The 10977-nt window shown below is 52.3% G+C and overlaps 2 protein-coding genes across 2 annotated transcripts; both read left to right on the top strand.

The window, feature by feature from the left end:
- Positions 1–270: 270 nt before the first annotated feature.
- BU25DRAFT_430800 (alcohol dehydrogenase) lies at positions 271–1787 on the top strand (the record flags this gene model as incomplete). The annotated part of the gene is made up of 5 exons (XM_033708624.1): positions 271–294; positions 355–369; positions 568–818; positions 868–1514; positions 1570–1787. 5 exons carry the CDS (start codon positions 271–273, stop codon positions 1785–1787), a joined length of 1155 nt encoding a protein of 384 aa, XP_033562688.1.
- A 3234-nt stretch (positions 1788–5021) lies between these two features.
- On the top strand, positions 5022–5683 carry BU25DRAFT_457808 (uncharacterized protein; the record flags this gene model as incomplete). Its single annotated transcript, XM_033710139.1, has 2 exons — positions 5022–5192; positions 5399–5683. 2 exons carry the CDS (start codon positions 5022–5024, stop codon positions 5681–5683), a joined length of 456 nt encoding a protein of 151 aa, XP_033562687.1.
- Positions 5684–10977: the final 5294 nt, after the last annotated feature.

The raw sequence follows: 10977 nt of genomic DNA, 5'->3' as shown, positions 1-10977 counted from the left end.
CGCGAGCTTCAGCCTCTTGACGCGAGCATTGCGCGAGAGATGCGACAGATACCGAGCCTCAGCCGTGAATGAGGGGCTGCGGTCGCCCTGGAGGGGCATATGCGGTGCCATCGGAGATACCCCACACCTTCAAATAAAAGGTTAGGAGCCCTTCTAGAGCCTGTAGCTTTGACTAGTCTTCCTCTCTTCTCCTCCCTTCGTCCTGTCTCTGCACTCTTGAGACTGTATTCCTCACTTCTAGATACCCTTTGAATTCATCGCACCGTTACAATGCCCGCCGATACCGTTGGCAAGGTACGTCATTACACAACACCTACAACACAATTGAGAACAGATGAGCTGACAATTGCATAGACCATTACCTGCAAGGTACGTTCCGGAGCTTCTTGCTCTCCAGCTTCGCAATGGACGTGCTCGTCGAGCTTCTCTGTCCACCGTCTGTGGCGGCATTCCAGGCTTGGCGCTTGCGGATCCGCAGACGAGCAGACAGCATTGCGCAGCGGAAAGACGCGGAGATTGGACAATTCAGAATGCAAAAGGTCCGAACAGCTGCACTGACTACAACAGGCTGCAGTTGCCTGGGAAGCCGGCAAGGACCTCTCCATTGAGGATGTCGAGGTCGCACCCCCCAAGGCCCACGAGGTCCGCATTGAGATCTACTACACCGGTGTCTGCCACACAGATGCCTACACACTGTCGGGAAAGGACCCCGAGGGTGCTTTCCCCATCGTCCTCGGGCACGAGGGTGCTGGTATCGTCGAGTCTGTCGGTGAGGGCGTCACAAACGTGAAGCCTGGCGACCACGTTGTTGCCCTTTAGTACGTGCATCCAGCCATGAAGCACTTCACACCTGCTGACTGCTTTCAGCACACCAGAGTGCAAGGAGTGCAAGTTCTGCAAGTCTGGCAAGACCAACCTGTGCGGTAAGATCCGCGCAACACAGGGTAAGGGTGTCATGCCTGACGGCACCTCGCGCTTCAAGTGCAAGGGCAAGGACCTCCTCCACTTCATGGGAACCTCCACATTCTCCCAATACACCGTCGTCGCCGACATCTCCGTCGTTGCCATCACCGAGAAGGCCCCGATGGACCGCACCTGCCTGCTCGGCTGCGGTATCACAACCGGTTACGGTGCTGCCGTCATCACCGCAGGAAAGGGCGGCGTTGAGGAAGGCTCCAACGTTGCCGTCTTCGGTGCTGGCTGTGTCGGTCTGTCCGTCATCCAGGGTGCTGTCAAGAACAAGGCCGGCAAGATCATCGTTGTCGATGTAAACGACTCCAAGGAGGAGTGGTCAAAGAAGTTCGGTGCCACCGACTTCGTTAACCCCACCAAGCTCGGCTCCCAGAGCATCCAGGAGAAGCTCATCGAGATGACTGACGGCGGCTGTGACTACACATTCGACTGCACAGGTAACGTCAACGTCATGCGCGCTGCACTCGAGGCCTGCCACAAGGGATGGGGAGAGTCCATCATCATCGGTGTCGCTGCTGCTGGCCAGGAAATCGCCACTCGCCGTACGTACTACCTCTCCCAAATTCAAACGAACAGATTTACTGACACTCACAACAGCCTTCCAGCTCGTCACCGGTCGTGTCTGGAAAGGATGCGCCTTCGGTGGTGTCAAGGGCCGCACTCAGCTCCCTGGTCTCGTGTCCGACTACATGAACGGCGACCTCAAAGTCGACGAGTTCATCACCCATCGCCAGCCCCTCGACAATATCAACCAGGCCTTCGGCGACATGAAGGCCGGCGACTGCATCCGTTGCGTCGTCAACATGCGCGAATAACTACACTCGGGCCCCCAAGACCAGATTTTGAAGGCTAAGCTTTAGCTTTGTCTTTAGTCTAATGATTTGCGATGTTTGATGATATAACGAGATGTTCTGAGAGGCGAGGCGTATAGAGTGGTGGAGGGCATGTGTGGCATTGATGATGTTGGCGCTAAGAAATCTGGCTTGGGTCTTTGCGGTATGTAAATTTCAGGTCTGGCATGGGCTGATATGAATAACAAAAGTCTTACTACACGCATGCAATAGGGTCCCATTCACACAGGACGTGTCGCTGAAACCCTTGCAGTCGAAGCAACTTATGCTCTTCTCTCTCTCACCCTTGTTTGTCTCCTTCAGTGTCCAAAATCACAAGGCCCTTGACCGATGGAGTCTCTGTTATTCTCAAACGTGGATCCCAAAAGCTCATTTTCAGTCCCTGCCTCGGCGCCGCAATTACATTTGAAGGCTCTCCCATCAATTCAAGTATTGTTGACTTTTCTCAAACTTCTACGCTCATACGCATCTCTGAACTCAAAAGACCCTCGACAATATGCATGGAGATTTGCTCCTCTACCACGAAACCGCACATCGATAGTATGATGTGTTTGCGCTCCGGTTGCTATTCAGTCGCAGTAGATGCAATAAATGAAGGTGTAACCACGCAGAGCAGTGAGTCAGGGTAGAACCGCGCAAAGCAGTAAAATCAGTATACTCTGTTGTTCTTGTTCTGTCTTTGGCCTCTCACCAGGCCACCAGCAGGGTCTGTTTTACATGACGTATTTATCGTGCAGCCAAGGGCAGAAGGTGCCTGTTGGAACAAGCAAGAGCACTGCACCAACACACGTGGCACACATGACCTCCTTACTCCATAAACCATCACATCTTCCCTTATTCCAGCCCTCACGCCAAGTCTTTGATCCGTCGAAATCATGTGCAAACTCCTCGATGAAATTTCAAAGCCAGTCAAATTCAACGCATGGCTGTCTGTCTCCGCTTCATGAAAGTCGCAGGTCAGATGAGCTATAATTTTTTTTTGAAATTCTGCCGTCTGCGATGCGATTCGAAACATTTTGAGTTCTCAAGCACTGACTGCATGTTGTCCTCTGCTCGGTATAGAAGTTTAAAAGCCGCGGAGGAAAAGTACATGTCTGTCTGTCGTTCCTGCTTGCCACAGCACCCTACAGCAGGCAAGTCTTGGGTAGAAAACCATTTCTGTTCACCCCAAGTCTTCTCTCCTCACACAACCTCTACCTTCCTTAAACATCGAAATTTATCCCACCATTGACGTGATGTCCCTGCTCTCTGCACCTCGAGAATATTTTCATTAGGACACAAAAGTCCTTTTTGTCTGCCATATAAGGTTCGTAAAGTTATCTTATTTCGATATTTGTTCACATTGAGACCCGCGAGCCAAAAGATGCTGGCGCGGTGGTGGGTGTTTTGCTCTCCTGCGTTCTAAAATCCGTGGGGTTCCGGAACATGTATCTTGCTTTTGCGAGATTCTTCGCAGCCTTGAGCACTTGGAAATATCTACAATGACATTAACGTCCCACTTAAAGTCCGGCCAAGACCTTAAATTTTGCGACCTGATCTTGCTTCTCAAATAAGCGACTCCGAGTATGTCATGATCCTTTGCTTCCGCCTGCAGGTTGACCTGACTGCTTAAACCCCGTGTTCGAAGTCCTCCATACATGCTCCACAATTACGCAACTAAACTTCGACGGAACCCAGGCGATGGAGTGTGGGTCGATTTTGCTATCTCAAAACGCACACACAAGTTCGACGTCCGGTCCGTTGCTGTGGCTGGCGCGCATCTTCAGATAGGATGCCAGAAGAAGTCTACGACTAAGAAACGACGGATGAATTTCTTATACTTGGTCACGTCAAAAACCGAAACATGGGCTACCTACTTGTCGGGAGATCATCTGGTCTTCTCTTTGCCAAAAACACAGTCATCACTCTACATGAAGTTGCTGTACTTCGGTCGCTATATTGTCACCATGCGACAATAGTTGCCAGTAATTTACATTCCAATTGCCGTGTCTCGTTTTCAAAAGTCGTCAGACAGAAGTTGCATGAAGTGTACCGGCTCCCTCATTCGGAAGCAATTTGACGTTGAATCGATTATTTTTGAGTTGCGCGTCGGCACATCTAAAAACCAAAACCTGATATTCAATGATCTCTGTTCCCCTGGATTCCATAAACTAGAAACCCGGACATCGTCGATTATGCGCGTCTGCTTCTTCTGAACGCAAAACCCGCGACTCTTGACGGCTATGGTTCGGCAACGGCGTAATATATATGGCCATTCCGAACTCTGTTTTCTTTCTTTCTTGCCGATACTCCGCCCTTGAGCAATACCAGAAGTTGTATCATCATGGTCCGATGCACTCTTCTAAATCTCTCACCAAAAGATAAGTACGAGACAGCTTTGTCTTTCCGAGATCGCCCTAACAATCTGAAAAGTACATCTTCGCTGGGCATGCTGTGGGCTTCTGTGGGGATCCATGTGCATTTAGGAGTAATTTGAAACGAGCATGGAGTGACAACATGCTCGCTGCTGTCTATTTTCCAAATCCATAGCATGGGTCTTTCTTCTGCACGGAGCGGGTTATATGCCTTGGTTCTGATGAGCGATATTGAAAAGAGTTGGCCTCGGATCTAAGACTCTTGCAAAGCCTGGAACATCCTGGTTCAACTGATAACCAGTTGTCCTTGTATAAGATGCACTAACTTGCCACTCACCTACAGATTGCAACACAACCATGATGTCGCCTTCAAGATCATCGGACCTCAAGGCTGCCTCACATACGTTTAATAGATTCATCGCGTCTCTTGTGCACCTACCCGTGAGTAAGATTCTTGAGAAACAACAGTTCAAACAGACTGTCTCCATGCCAAAACCGCCTCTTTTCGTCAACTTCTACGACAGATATACCTTTCAACGCAGCGACGAAGAGGTTTATCCAACCCATTGGCTGAGAAGGGGCTAGAGGATTTGACTAAGCTACATGATGCAGGCGATGCACTATTGGAGTTGGCGTAAGGTAGAGGGATGTTGATATCCCCGCATTCTAAAAGAAACAATAGTTTCTTCAATGTGCTCTCACGGGTTTGCATCACCAGTACTCGCTGTCTTGGTAAGCGAAAATGTTGATCGTACAACTTTAAACATCTTCTAATGACACAAGTGAGCTCGTGACTGATCTATAGCAAATGCAACAAGCTTCGTAACTCTTTACACGGGCGAGCATGCCCGCACAGATCAAGGACTTTATCGCAACAACGGACCCGTTGATGCAACTGTTAGACGAAGAAGAGGATGACTATGAGCTTCTCATAAAACAGGATAACCGAACCATGAGCAACAGCTTGACGAGTTCAAGGAAACAAACGAGCACCTGGCACCTGCTGAACTGGAACGTAAGTTTCGCGACTAACAGCGAAGCATGATCGACAAACTTCGCAGTGAGGTCATTAGTTTGAAAGACAACGTTCAAGAGATGACCGAACAGTGTAACAGTGCACTGGAAGGCGTACAGGAGAAGTCGCCGAACAGATTGGAGGGTCTGTAAAGAAATACAGAAAATCTTTTTGCTCTACTCGAGCACTTGCAACAACAAACGGAGAAGGATAGTAGGTGGAAGGCGATGCAGAAGAATGTGGATGAGAATATCGCGCTTCACGCCTCAGGCGACTTGATGTTGGCGGAGCTGGAAGAGAAGCTGAAGACGAAGTGGATGGCAGTGAAGAAGAGGAGTTGGGAAGACAAGCGGGATGTCATAGGTAAGCTTTACGAGGAACTCGACATGATATTGAAGAGTCAGAAGGAGTGCCGCAAGCCACTCGAGGAGGAATTCGCGCGAGCGAAGGCTCGTTTGGCGGAGATTGAAAGAGAGAGTGGTGGAACATAGGGGAGTCTGGGTGGTGATACATTGTAAAGTTGCAGCATGATGTCACAAGTATCAGAGAACGCCAAAGAAAAGAAGTACAGTGTTTTGATACCAAACGAGTGTATTGGTCAGACTAGCAGTGAAGTATGATTTCGTGGTTTTTCTTGCGTGAAATGTGTTCGTACGAACAGGCCCTGATCCCAAGTCAAGAGCGTGAAGAAGGAAGTGTGTCTCTATCTGACGCTTCCGGTGGCTGCATGAGCGCTCTACTTCCCCAAATTTGCCCAAGCATGACCGGCGTGCGCCAAAGTCGATATGGTTGCCGATGTTGTGTGTTCAACGTTGCGAGCAAGCCGTCGTGGGAACAGCTGTACTTCCATAGTCGAGCATGTCTGGTCCATTGAGCGCGCTATCGATATTGATTGCACCGTAGGCTGAGTCCAACATTAGGTCTGAGGCCATTGAGATGGCTTTGAGCAGCCGGTGGACGTGCGTTCGGCAGGTGTACTGTCTGGCAAGACATCGTCCTTCTGGGAGGCTCAGACTTTGGTCGGACATTAGTGGCATACCTCATGGAGGAAGTGCTCCTGAGGTTCTGTTAGAGATGCAATCAATCATAGTTGCCAGGCCCACCGATTTGACTTGCGAAAGCAGTAGAAACACTGCGAGCATCGTCGTCGTCAAATCCGAGACCGTTGCGCAGACCACGACCAGCAGCGAATCCGCCACTCATGTTGGGGCCTTGACGAGTCGACTCGACAAAGCGATTCAGGCGGTCAGACTGACTGAGTGACGTGGGCTTGTTGTAGTCGTTCAGGTTCAAACCGGACAGGCTGATGCCACCAGGAGCATCGCTGCGAGTATCGGTCAGCTCACTTGCAGCAATGGACTCGCCAGCAACGCTCTGTGGTGCCCTGTTCTGGCCCCGAGGACCTTGACCATTACGGCCAGGGAGAGGCCACGACTCCTGGAAGTTGGAGAACATCGGAGGGTAATTGGAAGGTACGCCACCGAGCGCGGAAGAATGGACCGATGAGACGTCGTCGGGGATGTAGCCAACAATCGAGCCGTTGTCGTTGAACTCCTGGCGAGTTGGCTTGCCACCGTTGTAACTGCCTTGGCGGGCGGAGGTCATAGCGTTGGCATGCTGATATGCCATCTGGTAGCGTTGGGGTCCGCGGTAAGTCTGCTTGGGACGGCTGAACTGTAGTAGCGAAACCTGGAGGTTGGACAGAGGTCCCTCAACGAGACAGTTGCGCTCTTTGAAGTGGAGCAAGAGATAGTGCCACAACGGGTGCTTGCTGAGAACTTTCGGGTTTCCGAGAATGACAAGACCGTACTTGGCACGGGTGAGAGCAACGTTGAGACGGCGAGGATCGCTCAAGAAACCGATACCTTGGTGGTCGTTGGAACGAACGCAAGATAGAATGATGAAGTCCTTCTCACGACCCTGGAAAGCATCGACTGACGCCACCTCGACTTCCTTGTAGTTCTCTTTCTTAAAGCTGCCGGTTGCCTGCATGGAGCTGACAACGTAGCTGCGCTGACCCTCGTACGGCGTAATGATACCAATGTCGCTGGGTTGCACACCTGCCTTGAAGAAACGTGTGACAATCTTCTCGACGTTCTGAGCCTCAGTGCGATTGAGGTAAGATGTTCCACTGGCTGAGATTTCCTCCGCACCAAGATTGGACCAGAACATCATAGGGTTGTCGCCTACCGGCCATGGGAAGTCAACGTCGCGACGAACGCGTTCCTGCATAGTCACGCCGTTCTGGAGCGAGCCTTCGTAGAACATGTTCGAAGGGAATTCAGACAGACATGGGTGCATGCGGTACTGAACCTGAAGACGGATCGGAGAGCAGCCCAGGATGACAAGACGCTCAAAAAGGGACTGGTTCAGTCCTGCAGTGGCGGCCTTCTTATTCATGATGACGGGTCCAAGTTGCTGGTGGTCACCGACAAGCACGACCTGCTTGCATCCAAGGACCAGAGGGATCATGCACTCGGGTTCAGCTGACTGCGTAGACTCGTCGATGAGGACTGTGCGGAACTTCATCTTGGAGAGACGTGGGTCTCCTGCACCAACGCAAGTGCAGCAAATGACATCGGCCGCGTTGAGAATCTCGCGCTCGGCCGCACGGGTGAGCTGCTTGAACTTCTTCTCGTCCTGGCTGGACAGCTCGCCAACGTCGCTCTTCAGCTGGTTGAGCTTGTTCAATTCGACATTCGTGTCGTTCATGCGAACTTGCTCGTGGAGAGACAAGAAGCCAACTGGAGACTCAACGTCCTCCCTGGACTTTGCAGTCACACGAACCGTCTTCAGTCCAGTAAGGTGGATACGTTCGCACAGTTGGTCGACAGCGACGTTGGATGGTGCGCAGACCAACACTTGGCTACCGCTGATCTTGCAAAGATGGTAGATGATGGTAGCTGAAGTGACGGTCTTTCCGGTACCTGGAGGACCCTGGATCAAGCTGAGAGGCTTTTGTAGAACGCTCTTGACCGCGTTGATCTGGCTGCCGTTCAGCTCTGGCAGGCCTGGCACACTAAACTTGCGAGGGATCTGAATCTTCATGGGTGCCGATGCTACCTCATGGCCCAGGAGACGGTGGAAGATGTAGCCAGAAACACTCATTTCGTCGATGGCGAAGGTCTTCATGGCGTGCTGCATGCGGTCGAACGAAGTGGCCTTCCAGACGTAGTCGGCGCTGAAGTTGTGGGTACACTCGGTTGGGACAGACTTGTGGTCGCCCTTTGTGCGTAGCTCGATTGTGACCTCGTCAGACTGGTTGTTCGGAATCTTGATGACATATCCGACGCCTTCCCAGTGAGGGCGCAATTCTCCAGTGTATCGCAGGCGCATCTCGTCTCCAACGGCAAGCTTGACGTCGCCTAGCTCGAGCTTAGGGAGGATGAAGCTGGCGGTGTGCTTGTTATTCAGCGCCATGTCCCAGCGAACGATCAGGTTATCCTGCGATTGTGACTCCTTCAGCTTGCGGTCGTAGTCCGCCTCGATCTTGACCAGGGGCCCAAAGACGTTCTGGTACTGGAACGCATCGTCGTAACGTAGCAGCACCTTGGCAATGACCTCCTCTTGTCCAGCTCCCTTCTCCAAATCTGCGATTGTAGCGTTCGCGTTGTCCTTCCACAGCTCCTCGAGCTTCGCAATCGTCTGCGGGCTGAGATGACGAGCACGGAGTTGCTCTTGATCGGTCGGTGGGGGCACGAGCCAGGGGAGGAAGGAGCGATCTTCGATCAGCGGTTGCCAGCGTGAGGTGTCCCAGTTCATATCTTTCTGCGAGGGCATCGAAGCGCATGGCTGGCGGCACAGAAGCACGACAACCGTGTCTGACTTAGCTGGGATAAAGCCAAGCAAGAAAACGTTCTTCACGCCGCAGCTGTAGCATTCGAGGGTGGTGTCACCGAGCGAGGAAGCTGGGTGCAGCTGCACTTCCTTGTGGCGAGCGCGGACAAGGTGGTTGATGATGTGCGAAGACGACGAATTGCCACGAGCGCTACAGAACCACTTGTTGCAAGCCAAACATTTGACCACACTGCCTGCGTTGTGGATGCCGCAGTACGCGCAAGCATGTGCTGGAAGCTCGACTTCCTCCTCCTCCTTGGCGAGCTGCTGTCCGTTTGCTCCTCCAGCAGGCATATCCATCATGCTCTCACCATCGTCATCAAACAGATCATCGTCCTCGTCGTCAGTCCTGCGGCGGCGAGCGCTCAGCCCGGTGATTTCGTCATCGCCGGCGCCAGCGTTGATGGTGGCGGCCGAATCGGACACCAGGTGGTTGCCCATGTGGGTGAAGGCTCCCTCCATGGTGGCGGTCGTGGTGGTGTAGGTGCACTCAGGTCGCGTTTGGTGCTTGTTCGATATTTAGCTCGCAAGTGCGAATGTGTCAGGGCGGCAGCGAGTGCCGGCGGGGGTGGGGTCGTGGGGGTGCACTATCTGGCCTTTCACACCATGTCCAGCACGTAGAGCTCTTGTGCGCGGTGGGTTGCGCGCAAGTTGTGTTATTGTCGTTGTGGCGACCAAAAGTTTGTTGTGAAAGTCGAACGCTTGCCGTTCGCAGATGCACAGTCGGCAGACGGAGGCAATCACTGGTCTTGGCATTGGCCCCTCCATCAGGAAGCCGCAAGCAAATGCATGCTCAAACTGCGTCATCGCCACAAACACCTTATTCAGTCATTTGACGAATACATCCATGGAGGTGTGGCCCCGTTCAGAACACAGGTTCATCACATGATAGCGCGTCGAATGCATGTCACAGGCGCGTCCTGCAGCTGCCCTGGTGTTGTCACACAAGCAGACCGAGCGGACCGAGTATCTCTGTGGGTACTGTGTAGGCTATCATGACTGTCCGTGGTAAGGTTCGACAAGCCGCTCATGTCTTTACTACCGAGGTTCTGCGCATATCAAATCTGCGGAACGTCGCAGCAGTTTCGGTATGGAATGGACAATCTACGAATAGTCGTTCTACCATTGACACGACTGCAAATCACATGCCACCTTGACTGCATCTCTTCGTGCGTGGAGCTGTTGTCAAGCTATGATATTGCTGCCTGATTGCTCTTTCAGCGCTTGATATGCTACTCCCAAACCTGCCCTCCATATGTGCCGGTCATCCGAATGGTAAGGCACAGTCTGCCTCACATGATGTGGATCATCTTGGTTGAAGTTTTGAAAGTTTTCACATACAGAAAGTCAAGATGTTTCGCCCTCCCCTCATCTAAGCCTCACGGTACTTGGCCACCTCGGCATGTATCTGAAATATCACCACTTCCTCACTCATCTCCAACTCATCGCGGATGTACGCGCCACAAGTGGCGCCATCATTCTCGAATATTCCCACCTCTACCCGTGCCTCGTCACTCTCGTACGTCACCTGATAAGACATGCACGTATCAAAACGGCGGACCACTCATCCGCCCTCTAGGAGCCAGGTAGGTCAAACAACCACCACCATCCCCTCGGATTCCGCGCGCTATGGGGAAGCGCAGGCGAGTGGACCGATATAGTTGCCGTCCCATCCCATAACCGTCGTGCCATGCTTCATCGTCGCCGTGCCGTGCTTCATCATCGCCGTACCGTGTTCTTAGCAGGAGAAGTCGAGGAACACTGGGTCAGGGATCGAATTCTCCGAACATTAATTATGGGCCGTAGCCTCTGACTTCGACCGTGAGCCCCGCAAAGGTCACCCATGTCTATCACGCCGACGATTGCGCAAGCTGCCCCGGATCAGCGAAAGCTAGGATCGTGTGGCACGATTAAGCACGCGGAAATTTGACGGCGCGTGGGATCCTGG

The sequence above is a fragment of the Macroventuria anomochaeta genome (assembly GCF_010093625.1).
Source record: "Macroventuria anomochaeta strain CBS 525.71 unplaced genomic scaffold BU25scaffold_13, whole genome shotgun sequence".
NCBI classification, from domain to species: Eukaryota; Fungi; Ascomycota; class Dothideomycetes; order Pleosporales; family Didymellaceae; genus Macroventuria; species Macroventuria anomochaeta.
The sequence above is the reverse complement of the archived record's forward strand: the minus strand, read 5'-3'. Positions and strand labels throughout refer to the sequence as shown.